The sequence below is a fragment of the Callospermophilus lateralis genome, chromosome 6 (genome assembly GCF_048772815.1).
Source record: "Callospermophilus lateralis isolate mCalLat2 chromosome 6, mCalLat2.hap1, whole genome shotgun sequence".
Classification (NCBI taxonomy): domain Eukaryota; kingdom Metazoa; phylum Chordata; class Mammalia; order Rodentia; family Sciuridae; genus Callospermophilus; species Callospermophilus lateralis.
This window is the reverse complement of record NC_135310.1, coordinates 63,527,081-63,545,833: the sequence shown is the minus strand read 5'-3', so window position 1 is coordinate 63,545,833 and position 18,753 is coordinate 63,527,081. Positions and strand designations below refer to the sequence as shown.

The 18,753-nt window shown below is 32.5% G+C and overlaps 1 protein-coding gene across 4 annotated transcripts in view; it reads right to left on the bottom strand.

Moving 5' to 3' along the window:
• Window positions 1–18,753, bottom strand: part of Ascc3 (activating signal cointegrator 1 complex subunit 3) — a 363,263-nt gene that overhangs the window by 92,294 nt on the left and 252,216 nt on the right. For all 4 annotated transcript variants that reach the window (XM_076858390.2, XM_076858389.2, XM_076858391.2 and 1 more), the window contains 3 exons: window positions 2,569–2,706; window positions 2,361–2,481; window positions 1,099–1,231 (listed from right to left, as the gene is read on the bottom strand). In XM_076858390.2, coding sequence (XP_076714505.2) covers window positions 1,099–1,231; window positions 2,361–2,481; window positions 2,569–2,706 — 392 coding nt within the window. The remainder of the gene's footprint in view (window positions 1–1,098; window positions 1,232–2,360; window positions 2,482–2,568; window positions 2,707–18,753) is intronic.

Here is an 18,753-nt window from a genome sequence, read left to right as displayed (position 1 = left end):
ACTGGGTTCCTGTCTTTATGTTGTCTTGCTTTGAATTCAATTTGCTGATGTTCAAATTCTTGAGACAGAATCTTGATAACTAATTTTTCATTTTTTCTTTTTTAACATATAAATTTTTGGTCATAATTTTTCTCTTAGCATAGTTTTAGCTGTATTCCACAACATTTAATGCTTATTTTTCAAATTAAAAAAACAAACATTATTTGCATTTAGTATTAAAAAAACTCAACAACAACTTACAATATAAATTAAAAACATGTTTTTCCTCAATGCAGTTAGAGTATACTAAAATAAAGGAGAGTATATAGAAAAAAGCACTATGATAAAAGGTAGAATGTGAAAAGTGTTGTATATGAGAAAATATAAATCTGAGGAAGAAAGGGTTATTTTCAACCGTGAAAATGGGGGAAGATTTTGCAGCAGGAATAGTAGTTATTGGGCCCATAAAAAAGTATGGGATAATTCTGAAATAAATTAGCAACCTAAATTATTAATTACATACCCCTTATATTAGATATTAACCCTATTATTAAAACTCTCATCAAACTAATACTTTACAAAATGCTTACTATATAATAGACAATGATTCAAGCAGTATTCATTTAAACATTACAAATACACTGTGAGATAACTGGTATGGTTATAATTTTCATTTACAGATAGGCAGCCTAAGGCACTGAGAAATTAAATAACTTGCTCAATATTGAGCAAATAGGTGGCCGAGCTCAGATTTCAATCCAGGTAATCTGACTTCAGAGCCAATTTGGCTGTACATGGTACTGTATTTGTTCTCTTAAAATGTTATTTATTTATTTTTAAGATTTCTTTTCTTTTTGGTGGTGCTGGGGATTGAACCTAGAGCCTTGTGAATGTTAGGCAAGCACTCTACAACTGAGCCATTCCCCAGCCCCTTAAAATGTTATTTTTTAAAAATAAAAATTATCATTAAGTATTATTGGGATAATTACAATGTTTCACAGTGAGTAATTCTTTTATACTACAAGTTTTACTCATTTTTAAGTAGTAAAATGTAACCAGAAAAACACTAAAATTTGCTACAAAATAAATCCATTTAAATTAATTTAAAGCAAAATTTACCTTGATTCTACCGGGAAAGGTTCATACAGAAATTTTTTGTAAAAGTCTTTTTTAATATCATGAACCAGAATTACAGCTTTGCCTTGGTCATCAAACTGAGGGCGCCCAGCCCTTCCCATCATCTGGAGCACATCTGTAAAACAAGAGATATTCTACAAAGTGGCACATGGTAGAAGGTATGAATTAATGATGAGGGCATGCTTCTACAACAAAATAACAAAGGAAACAATATTTTAAGAGCACATATTCTATTTGTGATGGCTATTATTAAGTTTGCTAAGTTAATATAATTTACTCAGAAAATTTAGACAAATTAGAAAGTTACTATGTTGTAATACTGAGTTCCCCAAAAGGTATTTGGCACTATTAAGAGATGAAAGTCTCCTTTAGTTAAATGATTAAAGACGTTGGGTAAGAAATGTTACTATTTTAATTAAACAGAAAAACATAAAACTTATATAGAAAAATCTCTTCAGTGAAGCCCTTTTATTATTTTCCACAATGAATAATGTATTTATTTAGGCCTTGTCTTTTTCCTGTCCATGGGATAAAAATTCTTTTATACTGCAGGAATCTGACATAAACAATGGCTTAAAAATGATAGAGATTTACATGTATTCATTGAGTAGAAATGTATATTGAATATATATCCCTCTTCAAAACCAACTGAAAATGACTTTATAAAAATTTAAAATATCTTAATAGACTGCTCATGCATTCATTATAGCAATAAGTGCTTTGGTTCTGGAAGTCCCATGGAAGTTATCATTTCTGGTGAAATGCATTTAAAATTAAACACTAAATGCTTAATCAAAAAATTTTTATCACTAATAATTTCTCATAGTACTTTCTGAATTTGAAAGCATCAGTTATATTTTTAGTGCTTATTAACAAACTGGGTAAGTTAAAATAAATAAAACAGCTCAGTGTTTTGCATTCTATTACTATTACAAATTTGCTTACTGTATGTTTAAATGTGACCAATTCTCAATAAAATCAATTAATAATCCCAGCTATTTGAGAAGTTGAGGCAAGAGGGTCACAAGTTTGAGGCCAGGATGGGCAACTGAGTGATATCCTGTTGTAAAATAAAACAAAAAGGAATGGGGTATTTCTCAGTGATAAAGCACTTGTCTAGCATGCTTGAGTCCATTTAAATTGTGAAGGCTAAAACAGGAGGTACAAATATTAACTCATGAAAATTTAAGTTGTTAAGGCTAAACAGGAAGCTTAATTTATCTCTGTAAATTGAAAAAAATTACCTGTAATGGGAAAATCTACATAACGTCTTGTTTTTCCATCATAATATTCTGTTCCTTTAATAATTACTAAATGAGCTGGAAAATTTACACCCCAGGCTAACGTGCTTGTAGCAATAAGAACCTAAAAATAAAAGATAATATTATATCTAAGTAACATATAACTTTTAGGTTACTTTTAAATACGTACTCATTGGAGGAAAAAAAGTACCTGAACTTTACAGTTCACAAATAGTTCCTCTACTGTTTTTCGGTCCCTTTCATGGAGGCCAGCATGATGCATTCCTATTCCAAAAGCAAGTGTCAACTTCAGGTTGGAATCTCGTACTGTTCCAATGATGTTTTCCATCTGCAAATGAAAATAAAATAACAAGATGTAGGTGTATTAACTTAAAATTTTTAATTTTAAGATTTGATTTTTTTATGACATTGTATAGGCATAAAATGAAGATTCTGTTTACAGCTTTGATTAAAGTTCATTAAAAAGAATAGTTGGTAAGAATATATGTTCTACTAACATCATCAAATTGGCGATATTACCAAAATTTCTCCATACGTTTAATGCAATGCCAATCAAAATCCCAACGGCATTTCTTGTAGAAATAGAGAAAGCAATCATGAAATTCATATGAAAAAATAAAAGACCCAGAATAGCAAAAACAATGCTAAGCAGGAAGTGTGAATCAGGTGGTATAGTGATACCAGACTTCAAACTATACTACAGAGCAATAGTAACAAAAACAGCATGGTACTGGTACCAAAACAGGCGGGTGGACCAATGGTACAGAATAGAGGACACAGAAACCAATCCACAAAACTACAACTATCTTATATTTGATAAAGGGGCTAAAAGCATGCAATGGAGGAAGGATAGCATCTTCAACAAATGGTGCTGGGAAAATTGGAAATCCATATGCAACAAAATGAAACTGAATCCCTTTCTCTCGCCATGCACAAAAGTTAACTCAAAATGAATCAAGGAGCTTGATATCAAATCAGAGACACGGCGTCTGATACAAGAAAAAGTTGGCTACAATCTACATACTATGGGGTCGGGCTCCAAATTCCTCAATAGGACACCCATAGCACAAGAGTTAATAACTAGACTCAACAAATGGGACTTACTCAAACTAAAAAGTTTTTTCTCAGCAAAAGAAACAATAAGAGAGGTAAATAGGGAGCCTACATCCTGTGAACAAATCTTTACTCCTCACACTTCAGACAGAGCCCTAATATCCAGAGTATACAAAGAACTCAAAAAATTAGACAATAAGATAACAAATAACCCAATCAACAAATGGGCCAAGGACCTGAACAGACATTTCTCAGAGGAGGACATACAATCAATCAACAAGTACATGAAAAAATGCTCACCATCTCTAGCAGTCAGAGAAATGCAAATCAAAACCACCCTAAGATACCATCTCACTCCAGTAAGATTGGCAGTCATTAGGAAGTCAAACAACAACAAGTGCTGGTGAGGATGTGGGGAAAAGGGTACACTTGTACATTGCTGGTGGGACTGCAAATTGGTGCGGCCAATTTGGAAAGCAGTATGGAGATTTCTTGGAAAGCTGGGAATGGAACCACCATTTGACCCAGCTATTCCCCTTCTCGGTCTATTCCTTAAAGACCTAAAAAGAGCATACTACAGGGACACTGCTACATAGATGTTCATAGCAGCACAATTCACAATAGCAAGACTGTGGAACCAACCTAGATGCCCTTCAATAGACAAATGGATAAAAAATGTGGCATTTATACACAATGGAGTATTACTCTGCATTAAAAAATGACAAAATCATAGAATTTGCAGGGAAATGGATGGCATTAGAGCAGATTATGCTAAGTGAAGCTAGCCAATCCCTTAAAAACAAATGCCAAATGTCTTCTTTGATATAAGGAGAGTAACTAAGAACAGAGTAGGGACGAACAGCATGAGAAGAAGATTAACATTAAACAGGGATGAGAGGTGGGAGGGAAAGGGAGAGAGAAGGGAAATTGCATGGAAATGGAAGGAGACCCTCAGGGGTATACAAAATTACATACAAGAGGAAGTGAGGGGAAAGGGAAAAAAATACAAGGGGGAGAAATGAATTACAGTAGAGGAGGTAGAGAGAGAAGAGGGGAGGGGAGGGGGGGAAGGAGGATAGTAGAGGATAGGAAAGGCAGCAGAATACAACAGACACTAGTATGGCAATACGTAAATCAATGGATGTGTAACCGATGTGATTCTGCAATCTGTATACGGGGTAAAAATGGGAGTTCATATCCCACTTGAATCAAAGTGTGAAATATGATATATCAAGAACTATGTAATGTTTTGAACAACCAACAATAAAAATTTAAAAAAAAGAATATATGTTCTAAATTAAATGCAGATAATGTTATCTTATTTTTATGAAACAAGGAAAAAAATCTGTAGACAAATGGGATTATCCTCTTAATGATTAAAAACTATTACAAACAATATGATATTGCCTATAATATTTGTGCCTCGTTCATCTCTTGTTATATAAAAGTCCTAGTCCTCCTTTTGGCTTAGTGTCAGAAATTTAGAAAATATATATAAAAATGACAAAAGAATCAGTCATATCCCCCTAGATGTACATAAATTTTTCCAACTTTTCTTAGTAAACTTTGTGAGCTTGAACAAGTCACATGACCTCTCTGAGCCTTAGTATCTTTATCTGTATATTAGAAATAATAATAGCAGTCTTGCATATGCATTTAATTTTCCTCAAAGCAGTGTAATAACAGATCCTCTTAGCCCAATATAAATATTCTGTAATAGGTATGAATATGAATATGTTTTAAGGACATTCATGACTATTCAAAATTGATTTTATAGAGAAGCATATAAACATATCAGTATCTCCATGTTACTTTACTCTTAAAAACTCTGAATATCAGTAGATATTAAACTGGGATATTTTTGCTTACTCTGTATTTGTTTGATCAATAGTGTAGTTAAATACTTTCCATATTCACAGATTTTTCTTTTGTAAATGACTTTTTCATATTAAGTGGATATAATAGCTTATTTCTTATTACTTGTGATAGTGTACATGCATTCTGTCTCCATTATATAAATATCTTTATCCAGCTCTTTCCATACTTTATTTTACTTACATGTATTTTTAACTTTATGGACATGAAGTTTTAAATTATTCCCTTATATCTTATTGCTTAGAAAAGTTTTCCTAAAAAATATACAATAATATTCATTTGTTAGTTTTTCAACTTGTTATAGTTTAATTTTTAAGTTTATTTTTTTATTTTTTATTTTATTTTTTTTAAAGAGAGAGTGAGAGAGAGAGACAGGGAGAGAGAGAGAGAGAATTTTTAATATTTATTTTTTAGTTTTCAGCGGACACAACATCTTTGTTTGTATGTGGTGCTGAGGATCGAACCCGGGCCGCACGCATGCCAGGCGAGCGCGCTACCGCTTGAGCCACATCCCCAGCCCTTAAGTTTAAATAATTACTTTTAACTTCTTTTTATATAGAAATTATAGTGAAAACCAGTTTATTTTTCCTAATAATTAATCAATTATACTAGAAACATTGGTTATATAATTCCTTATCTATTATAAATAGTAACTTCACTATATTGAAATTTTTTTCATATTCTACTTTTTTTATATTTTTAGACAGATTTTATTTCCAGCCTCAATTTAGCTCACTAAATTGTAATATGTCTAAATGGTTTTTGAAATTCATATTCTATAAATACCTTTGAATATTCTATCACTTTTCATTCTACATGGAAAATAATGCAAATACAAGTTGAATGACTGGCAACAAGAAGCTAATCATCATCATCTTCTTTTGCTTTTTCTTATTATTTTATAAAACTTATTCCTTGTAAAGAACTAAGTAGATTTGTTTAATGAGAGATCTCAACTTGTCCTTAAAGCAGAGAATGACCTAAGGTGCAACACCGCAAGTTCTTTCTGGGCAACTCCATGAGGGGAGTAATGCAGAGAACAAGTAATCTGAAAAAATATGAGAATTTAAAAGAAGGAGAAACTTCAGTTATTTCTACAGATTTATCATCACATTGCAACAGTATTCAATAGTAGAGAAGAACGTGGAAATAAGTGCATGGATAGTTTTTATATACCTGAAATAGAAGTATGAAAAACTAATATTCAGATCTCATTTTTATTTCCTCTTCTATTGACCACCTCCTCTCATTTAATTTTCTGGCTATGCATAAATCATTAAGTAGTTCAAAATCTTCAATTAGAAGAACTTCAATTGGCTATTTCATTTTGGTAAAAACGCATAAGATCAAATTGCCATATAGAAATTATAGTGAAAAACCAGGCATTTTTTCCTAATGATTAATCAATTATACTAGAAACATTGGCTATATAGTTCTTTACTTCAACTGTTTTTGTCCTTATTTTATTTTCAATAATCAAAAAGAAACTTAAAAGCATGTTTATGTATAAACAAGCTGTTTTACATCAAAACAGCTTGTTTATACATAAAGATACATAAAATAGGAAGGTTAGCTTAATAATGAGCATATAAAAAGTACTGCACCAACTAAGTGATATTTTAATGACATCTACATCAGAAATGTTATGTTACTTTTCAACTTTCACTGAGTTAAATGCAGTATCAGCAGTTTATTATTTCATAATACACTGTGGTCACCTGATATTTCCACATTATTTACTTTATGAACCTCTACACAGGAATAGAGATATATTAACATAAATAAACTTTACTTTAAAATTAGCATATGTAAGCTGTCTGCAAATGTATACTATAAAGAAAGGTGCTTGTCTTGTAAATTATGTTAGCCATTCTCAAGAAATTGCTTATTACCCATTTTCTTTTTGTTCAATCGGTCATTGCATAAAGTATCTTCGATTTACACTATCAGGAATTATTCACTGATGTTCTTGCTCTAAAAATTACTTCCATGGATTTTTTTTCAGCTTTATAACTCAAGTAGCTATATATAACTTGTGTATTTAATAGTGCCCCATGGCAATGCCAATCATACCTAAAAGATAATGTATCATTTTTCAAAGAAAAGTGGAAGGATCCTATGGCAGGAGGTCTGGAGAGGCATTAATAACATCCTGTCTTTGCATCAGGGAAGGCTAGCTATTTCTCATTCTTTCCACGCCCACTCTAACATAAATCAATACAGTAAAAAGAAATATTTGTCTATTTGAATGGCAAAGACTTAAAATGCTCATGAGGACAATCACAAAAAAATACTTCATTTATTATTAGATGGTTTCTGTGGATAAATTATGAATTATCGGAATAAAAAAACAAAATTTATTGTTGTTACTCAATTATTAAGCATAAAATGAGTAAGACAGCCTACATAAATTTGAAAATATAATTTCTTGGATCAAATCACACATTTTACTGTACTTAAAACTATTTCTGTAGTTCAAACTAAATTTCTTCTTGATCAAAACATCATAATACAACCAAAAATTTTTAGGAAAATTTTCAGACAATGAAAGCTTAAAATATGATAATAGATGTCATTTATGAGCACTTACAAAGTGTCCGGCATTGTGTTTATCTCTTTACAAAGATTATCTCATTTAATCCTTTATATAAGGTAATATAGTTCTAACGTAACATCTAATTAATTTGTACAACTCTGTATGATTCATATTAAAAGTCTCAGTGATTTTGAATATTAATACAGTAGCCTCTCTCAATCCTGATTGAATAACAAAATTAAGACCTATAGTGGGCTGGGGATGTGACTCAAGCAGTACCACGCTCGCCTGCCATGCACGGGGCTCTGGGTCCAATCCTTAGCACCACATAAAAATAAAAAAAATAAAGATGTGTCCACCAAAAACTGAAAAACAAATATTAAAAAAAAAAGGCCTATAAAAATGTTTGGGTTACCATCTCAACTTTTCCAAGAATAGCTAGTACCATACTAGATGGGTAGGAGACAAGTTTATTTATTACAAAAAATGGATCCCTGAGGGCATTAAGGCTTAATTCTTGTTAAGAAGGGCTGTACAGAATTAATAATGATCATAATAAAAAAAACTTCAGTAGAGAACTTTTTATTCCAGTTAATTTCTGTTAAACAAATATTTATTATAATGTATAGGTATTTTCATAATAAACAGCCTTTGCAATATGTCTAACCACCTAATAGTTAAATAAAAATTTACTAAAAATTATACATAAAAGAAAAACATCTATGTTGCTCAAAGTAGTGGTTTTTCTTTTTTTTTTTTTTTTAGGGCAACAGGGGAATAGGCACATATGTAAACTGTTGAACCACTTACTTTAACTTAATAAAATTTTTTTATATTTTAAATTTATTATACTCAAAAAACTTTTATAGAAAGATAGGATTCCACTTAAGTAGACACATTACTCTGTGCCTGAAATACATTCCAGTCAGAATATAATTCAGTGAGCTGATGACAATGCTGGCTCCAAAAGAAAGGAGGAGACCAGATTGGACAAGAATGAGCTAACAGATTGTGGAGCCCAATTCTGTCCCTTTGAGTGTGATATATTGTTTCAAGATGCTAAAAACCCATACTTTCTCAAAGCTTATGTTATACTGGTTTTCCCATTTTCACAGAATCCTCATTATCAGAACTCTGTACTCTTTTCAAAGCATGTTAGACTCAGACCATATGCCACTGAAAAATGTTTATCAATTGTTTTAAATATGTCACATCTGGTACAGATGTTAAATTAAAACATTTCCTTGTAAATATTAATTTCTGATAATATACTTCTGCATGATAAACCCCATAGACAGAAGGAAGAAATAACAATGAAAGATACACTAGACCATTCTATTGATCTACTAATAGAAAAGAATTAAAGAAATACAATAAACTAAAAATAAGTTTCCAAACATTACCAATACTCCAAAATTATTTCCCTTTTTTGCCCCTTCTCAAACTCAAAGACAGCCACATTTCAAAATAGTTTACTATACTGTTAATATATGAGCATATTTACATGTAATTAAATATAATAAATTTGGCTGGAGATGTAGCACAGTGGACAGCACTTGTGAGGCACTGGGTTTGATCCTTATCACATAAAAATAACATAAATAAAATAAAGGTATTACATTTATCTACAATTTAAAAATATTAAAAATGTAGATAAAGATGATTTGAAAAGGAATATTGCAGTTAATTTTCTAAAGTAGCATCATCATAAAATACTTTATTGACATAAATTTAATCTGTAAAAGATCACAAGCAAAAGGATAAATGGAAGATCAATCTCATCAAATATTTTTCAGCCAAAGTAACCTGTTTATAAAGTATTATTATTATCTCTGTACCATCAGTAATATTATAAATATGCCTTATCTGAGTATCCCTTATCTGAAATGCTTAGGACCAGAAGTATTTCCATTTCAGGAGTTTTTGGAATTTGGGATATTTCCACAGACTCCATAGAAATATTTGGGATATTTCCAGTTGAGCATTCCTAACTCAAACCCCTTAAAATCGAATACTTTTTTGAGTGCTGTCACAACCTGGAACAGTTAGCATATACTGAACACTTACTATGTTTCAGTATCTTAAATCTTTCAACACCTTAATCCTCACCACATTCCTATAAGGATGGGGTTATTATTATTTATAGATGAAGATATAAGGCTCAGAGCTTAAGCAGCCTACCAATGTCACAATACTTATAATGGACAGTAAGTATTGAACCCAGGAAACCTAGCTCCAGTCTATGCTTTCAACTAGAATGTCACTCCCAAATCACTGCACAGATGAGAGAAACTTTAAATAGCTACTTAAAGAAATGATATTATTTACCAGGCTCAAGGCTAGACCCATTATTTTAGACCATAAGCAGAAAACAGGTAAGATTTGAGTTAATGAGGACTGTATTAGACACACAAGTTGGGAATTCTATGTAGATAAATTTATTTATTTATTTCCAAATTTATTTATTTGCTGTTGTATTTCCACCCCATACCTAAAAATAAAGTTATGAAAAATGACCTTTTTTTCTCTAAGAAAAAAATTACATCTTCTGATTTCTTTACAATTTTTTAAAATAACAGATTTTATTTTTTAGAACAGCTTTAGGTTTTGTAAAATTTTAGCAGAAATCACTGAGTTCCCATCTACCCCCTTCCCCAAGATAGTTTAATTTACAGTAATTATATTAAGTAGTGTAGTGCATTTGTTACTATTGCTAAGACAATACAGATACAGAATTAACGAAACTCCATAGTTTATATTAGGATTCACTCTTTTTTTTTAAACTTGTTTCTTTAATTCTACAATTAATTAGGTCAACCCAACTCATTTGGTGCAATTATGTTATCACTGGTAATGCTGCTGGATTCCTCTGATCTTTTAATAGCTGAGAACAGTATTATCCATGACAGTAGAAGCTATTTTGAGATATTCATATAAACATGGAATATTATCTTATTCTAATTGGGATCCTAGTCTGTGGATGTACATGATGTTGAGATTCACTGTGGTGTATTAATATATGTACATAGAAAAGTTATATCAGATTAATTCCATTTTCCTTCCTATTCGTGTACCCTCTCCCTTCCCTTCATTCCTCTTTGTCTAACTCACTGAACTTCTAATTCTCCCTCCACCCCTGTTATAGGTGAGTATTCACATACCAGAGAGAAGATCTGACATTTGTTTTTTGGGGGCTGTCTTATTTCACTTAGAATGAAATCTCCAGATCCACTCATTTACTAGTGAATGCCATGAAATCATTCTTCATGTCTGAGTAATACTCCATTATGTATATAAACCACATTTTCTTTGGCGGAGTTCTTGTTGGTTACTGTTGTTTGACATTTTAGCTATTGATTTTTTCCCTTCCTCCCTTTCTCTATCACTCCTTTCTCTTATTGTCCCCACCCCCACCTCCAATCTCCTTCCCCACCCCACCTTCTGAGATGGGGTCTTGCTAAATTGCTGAGGCTAGCCTCAAATTCAAAGTTCTCCTGACCCAGACTCTTCAATAGCTGGGATTTATAAGTATGCTCCACCATGTTAAGCTTGATTTTTCTTTATTGCACTTTAATACCCATCAAATTCTATGTACTGCACCTTGCCTTTCTATTTTCTCTAGTCTGGATGTTGCCAGTATGCCAGTTACTGCATGGCTAAATAAGGAACACAGGCTCTGAGTTAGCTATAATGGTTTTGAGTTCTCAAGTGCCATTTGCTTTGTGTTCTTCAGGAAAAATCATCCTATCTTTCTGTTTTAGTTTCTGTATCCGCAAAACTGGGATAACAAGAATGTATCCTCCCTTAACCAGTCTCCAAAAGTGCAAAAAATAAAATCAAGAATTAATAAAGGGGACGGATTCAAACTAAAAAGCTTCTTCTCAGCAAAGGAAACTATCAATAATATAAAGACAGAGCCCACAAAGTGGAAGAACATCTTTACTATATGCACATCAGAGCACTAATTTCCAGGATATAAAAAGAACTCAAAAAACTTCATATAAAAACAAAAACAAAAACAAATAACCCAATTAATAATGGACTAAGGAACTGAAAAGACACTTCTGAGAAGTTATACAATCAATCAACAAATATATGAAAAAAGTTCAACTTCTCTAGTAATTACAGAAATGTAAATTAAAACTATTCTAAGATTTCATTTCACTCAAGTCAGAATGGCAATTATCAAGAATACAAGCAGTAGTAAGTGTTGTTGAGGATAAGGGGATACATCGCTGGTGGCACTGCAAATTGGTGCAACCACTCTGGAAAGCAGTATGGAGATTCCTTAGAAAAACTGGAATGGAATTGTCATTTGACCCAGCTATCGCACTCCTTGGTCTTTACCCAAAGGATTTAAATCAGCATACATCAATGTTTATAGCAGCTCAATTCACAATAGCTAAACTGTGGAAACAAGCTAGATGCCCTTCAATAGAAGAATAAAGAAACTGTGGCATATATATGCAATAGAATATTATTCAGCATTAAAAGAGAATAGATTTATGGCATTTGCAGGTAAATGGATGGAGTTGGAGAGTATCTTGCTAAGAAAAATAAGCCAATCCCCCAAAATGAAAAGCTGATAAGTAGATGCTGATCCATAATGGTGAGGGGCATGGGAAAAATGCAGAAATTTTGATTGAGCAAAGTAGGGGAAAGGAAGGGGGGATGAGGGCAGTAAAGATAGTGGAATGAGATAGATATCATTACCCTAGGTACATGTATGACTACAAATATGGTGTGATTCAGCATCATGTAAAACTAGAGAAATGAAAAGTTGTGTTCCATTTGGGTACAATGAAACAAAATGCAATATGCTGTCATATATAACTAATTAAAAGAAAGAAAGAAGGAAAGAAGGAAAGGAAGGAAGGAAGAAAGGAAGGAAGGAAGGAAGAAAGAAGAGAGAGAGAGGAAGGAAGGAAGGAAGGAAGGAAGGAAGGAAGGAAGGAAGGAAGGAAGGAAAGAACTATCTTCCCAAATTCATGATTAAATATGATAATACAAATCTTTAACAAATAGTATTCTATAAATATATCAATTATCACTAAATATAATAAGGGTTTTGCCTCTTTCTTCAAAAGGACATACATGAAAACAACCAAGAAAAATAAAATAAAATTAAAAAGCTATTCACCTTGGAGTTTAAGGGTCTTAAATAGATGTTTTCAATCACACAAAAATTCCATAAGGCCAACTGAATTCAAATGTCCAATGCTCAGCAAATCTATAGATAATGTCAGTTTGACACTTAATATTTTAGCCTAATAGTTTCTTAAAAACTCTCCTCAGCTATTATAGGTCCAAGGTCTGACAAAAGAGAAAAAGCACTTATCAAAATTTTATTTTGATAAAAAACAGGTTGTTTGAGTTGAAAATGATGTGATTACCATGAATTAAACTCAACTCCATTTCTGATTTTCAACAGCCTGGAACTAAATTCTTACATATAAGAAGATGCCAATATTTGTCTGTATGCTAAATGAAAAGGCAAATAAATTAAGAAAAACTATAGTCTAATGTTATTAGTAGAAATCCTAACAAATCTGAACTTCTGATGACTTTGAGTAAAGGTAGACAACTTTAATCTATTAAGACTTTGTTTGTTATGAGGCTGGATAAATTATGTTTATCTTAAAATAATAAACTTTTCAAACATTTAAAGACACCCATCCTTCAGTATTGAGCATGTGAAAATATTCTCAATTTTACTTTTCATAAAATTGTTCTTCCTATTCACCTGTAACCAATATAGTTTTTTATAAATATACTTTGAAGAAATATGTAAAATTATAACTGGCAAATTTCTTTAATTATGTCCTGTATAATTCAGATAGTTTCCTGTCTAAATTAGTAAGAATTAACTATATTGTTGCTCAAAAAAAAAAAAAACCTCATGTCCAATAACTCCTGTTTTCATATTACCTCCATCTAGATTCCTTACCCAGCTTACTCAAGTCAGAAAGCTATTTCCTGCTTCTGATGCCCACCCCTTTCTCTGTAGACTTTGAAGTACCACCTCAATCTTTCATTCTAGGGTTTTTAGGACAACCAGGTGGTGCAAAACTCTAATTTATTTCCTCTTGTAAGATAAAATGAATAGCCACTTCTTGTTTTAGCTATTCAAACTTTTTTTAAACTATGGAGGCTGAAAGGGGCATCCCTGCTGCTAACTGAGAACATACAGAAGTTAAAGGGAAGAAGGTGAGCAAGACTCAGGAACAAAGTCTAACCTTCAGCTGGAATTCTGCTTTCTCTTTCCAGATATTTAGTCTCTTCTAAGGTATGAGAAATGAAATAAGAGCAATATTCTGAGATTTCAACCAGTAAACTCACTCAGAAGAAGGTCTTTGCTCTCTTTGTCATGGATGGAACTTATGTAGAATCTAGCACAATTACCTGCAAATGGAAAAAAACTGGGGAATACCATGTGAGAGCTGAAAGACCATACTAGCTGGGTATTAAATTATGTTAGGTAAATTACATATTAGGTTGCCAGAAGAGTTGAGTATTTGCTTCTATTTCTTTTCCTTCTCCTCATTTATATCTCAATTCATTCCAAGTTGGCGTCTGTTCACAACATGCACTGACTCTGCTAGCCAAGTACATACAGGACCTCAAGGTATTAAATCCCAAGGATGTTTCTCAGCTCTCATCCCACGAAACTACCATTACAATTTGATGTGGCAAAGTAGTCCTTCATGGAACTCTTCTTCTGTGTTGTACCACACTGGAATCACGCTCCCAGATCCTACTGCCAGCTCTTCGTTTTCTACCTCTGCTTAAAATGAGAGAATCCCGTTGAGACCTCCAATTACTCCACACTCACTGCCAGAGTTTCTCATATGCCCACTTGGATTTAAAGATTGCCTCTATGCTGACGCTTCCAAATTCCTACGTTTATCTAACATCCTCTGTGTTTTTGACAGAATTCTTATGTCTAATTGCCTCGAAGTTTCCACTTGAAAGTCCTAGGTATACAAATTAACATGTTCAAAATACAAGACAGATTTGAGTTTTTTGTAAAACTCAAATCTGTCTTCCTGCTCCTCCAACGTTCATTCTCACCCTTCCCCTTTTCAAAAAATAGCATCATGATTTACCTGAATATTAGAGTTAATAATGAGGAGTTATCCTTCTTTTTAAATTGGTTCTTTTTAGTTATATGACAGTAGAATTTGTTATATGACAAGCAAGGAATATATCTTATTCTAACCAGAAACTGAGTCTTGTAGATGTACATGATGGTGAAATTCATCATGGTATATTCGGATATATACACAGAAAAGTTATGTCAGGTTCATTCACTGTTTTTTTGTTTTCCTATTCCCTCCTTTCCCTTCATTCTCCCTTGTCTATTCTACTTAATACCTACTCCACCCCTCTCCTCCTTTACTGTGGGTTAGCTTCCACATATCAGTGAAAATATCCAACATCTGGCTTTTACTTACTGGCAAATGTCATAAAGTCATTCTTCTTCATGGCTGAGTAATACCCCAATGTATATACATAACACATTTTCTTTATCCATTCATCTGTTGAAGGGCATCTAGGGTGGCTCCATAGCTTAGATATTGTAAATTGTGTTTCTATAAACAATGAAGTGGCTGTGTCACTGTAGCATACTGATTTTAAATCCTTACGCTATATACTGAGGACTGGTCAAATGGTGGGTCCATTCCTAGTTTTTTAAGGAATCTCCATATTGCTTTTCAGAGTGGTTGCACTAATTTGCAGTCCCACCAACAAAGTATAAGTGTACCCTTTTCCCCACACCCTCACCAACATTTATTGTACTTGTATTCTTGATAATGGCCATTTTGACAAGAGTGTGATTAAGTATCAGTGTAGTTTTAACTTGCATTTCTCCAACTGCTAGAGAGGTTCAATTTTTTTCATATTTTTTTTTACCATTTTCATTTCTTCTGTGAAGTGCCAATTAAGTTTCTTTGGCCATTTATTGATTGGGTTAACTGGACTTTTTATGTGTGTGTGTTAAATTTTTTGAGTTCTTTGTATGTCTTGGACATTAATATTCTATCTAAGGTGCAGGTAGCAAAGACTTTCTCCATTCTGTAGGCTCTCTCTTTACATTTTTGATTGTTTCCTTTGCTGTGAAGAAGCTTTTTAGTTTGATACCATTGCATCTACTGATTCTTGATTTTCCTTCTTGTGCTTTAGGAGTCATTGAGGAAGTTGGTTCCTTAGCTGACACGATAGAGAGTTGGACCTCCTTTTTCTGTAGTAAGTGCAGCATCTCTGGTCTAATGCCTAAGTCCTTGGTCCACTCTGTGCTTTGTGCAGGTTAAGATGGGGGTTAAATTTCATTCTATTACATATGGATTTATGCTTTTCCCAGCACCATTTGTTGAAGAGGTTCTCTTTTCTCCAATGTGTGCTTTTGGTGTCTTTCTTTGAAGTAATTGTATTTTTGTGAGTTCGCTGTGTCTTTTATTATGTTCCAATAGTCGTCTTGCCTGTTTTGGTGCAAATATGATGCTGTTTTTGTTACTATAGGACTGCAGTATAATTTAAGATCTGGTATTCTGATGCCTACTCCTTTGCTTTTCTCCCTAAGGATTGTTTTGGCTATTCTGGGCCTTTTATTTTTCCAGATGAATTTAGGGACTGCTTTTTCTATTTCTATGAAGATCATCATTTGAACTTTAATAAGAATTGCATTAAATCTGTAGAGTGCTTTTGGTAGTATGGCCATTTTGACATTAATTCTTCCTAACCAAAAACATTGGAGATCTTTCTATCTTCTAAGGTCTTCAATTTCTTTCTTTAGTATTCTGTAGTTTTCATTGCAGAAGTCTTTCACCTCTTTTGATAGATTTGATTCCCTAAAATTTTTAATGTTTTTGAGGCTATTATGAATAGGATAGTTTTTCTAATTTCTCTTTCGGCTGTTTTATTGTTGGAGTATAGAAACACAATTGATTTCTGGGTATTAATTTTGTATCTTGCTGCTTTGAATTGACTTATGAGTTCTAAAAGTTTTCTGGTGGAGTTTTTGGGTCTCTTAAATATAGAATCATGTCATCAGCAGAGATAGTTTGAGCTCTTCTTTTCCAATTTGTATCACTCTCTTGATCGTGGTGTTTTGTATAAAATATGCCAATCTTTTATTAAGAATTTTTCCATCTATGTTCATTAAGGATATTGGTCTGAAGTCCCCTCCCCTGACCCCTGAATGTGTTTTTGTCTGCTTTTGGTTTCAAGATTCGACTAGCTTCATAGAGTCATTCTTGATTCCTTTCTTTTACTCAGCTTTCATTTCTCATTTATCAGAATATCCTATTCTCACTGCCACAAACCTAGGGGGACCTTAAGCCACCAAAATAATTAATTCTACATATAATTCTATTTCAATCCATTTTTCACTAAGTAGCAAAAGTGATCTTAAAATGTAAATTAGGGTACGCAATTTGCCTAGTTTAAAATCTTTTACTGCCCTGGAATACTCCTCCCTCAGTTTGGTTTGCTTCTTTCAGTTTTCTATTCAGACCACCTCATCATAGAAGTCTAACTTCATTATTTTGTAACATTTCACTACTGCTGGGCTCTCTCCCGACTCCCTTTACTTTGTTTAGTATTTTTTCCATAAGAATCATCACAGTTTCACATATTTGCTTATTATCTATCATTTCCACCAGAATGTTAATTCCATAAGGAAGGAACTTTACCAGGCACACAGAAGGAGCTCAATGAATGTCATTTGAAGAAATCAACAAATGACTGTTTTTCTATATTACTTGGAATAAAATTCAAACTGTTTAACTAAGGGTCTGTGGCCTTGTACAAAATGGACTTTGCCCACCTCAACTGTGTTACAATCCTCCTAATTTATTCTGCAATAGCCAAACAGATCTCTCAGATACTTTAACACAGTGTTTGCTTAGCCTGAAAGCTATTATCTCCTTTCTTGGAATAGCTTGCTTAATCTCTTCCTTCAGTTCTGAGCTTTAATGACATCTCTTTAGAGAACCTTCCCTAACCATTCTATTTAAGGTAACCAACCATTCTCTTATTCTATTTAATTTCTTATTGGTTTCTTTCATAGAAATTTTCACAAGTTGCTATTATTTTATTTGAGAAACCACATACATATACATAAGTTGAAGATATTTAATAAATACATGTTAAGTTAATACAAATTCTGGTAAGGCTGGCTACTGATTTGAATTATAGAATTGTTATTTATTGTTCATTTTTTAGAGTATATATAAAACAACTCATTTTATGTATTTTTATTTAAGAAATTGATACACAAACATAAAAGTACATATCAAACATAAAAGTACATATCAGTGGGGTTCCATGTAATGTTCAATACCTGTATACATTGCATAATGTTTAAATCAGGTTAAATGTATTTTTCTCCTCAAATATTTATTATTTCTTTGTGGTAAAAACTTTCAAATACATTCTTCTTGCTTTTTGAAACATACAACACATGATTGTTTTCCATAGTTGCCACACTGTGGAACAAATACTATCCCAGAACTTTTGATCAACTTTTACCCAACTTTCCTGCACCAATGTTCCTGGACACAATTCTACTCTCAACTTCTCTGAGATCAACTTTTTCTAATTCCACATTAGTGAGGTCATGTGCTACTTGCCTTTCTGTGACTGACTTAATGATCTCTATTTCCATCCATGTTGTCACATAGAATAGCTTTTCATTATTTTTATAGCTGGATAGTATTCTATTGTGTATATGTCATCTTTATCCATTCATCAGTTGATTGATACTTACATTGTTTCCATTTCCTGGCTACTGTGAATAGTGCTGCAATTAACATGGAAGTATAGGTGGCTTTTCAAGATACTTACTTCATTTCCTCTATATCCATAGTAAGGTTGATGAATAATAAGATAGTTCTATTTTTAATCCTTTGA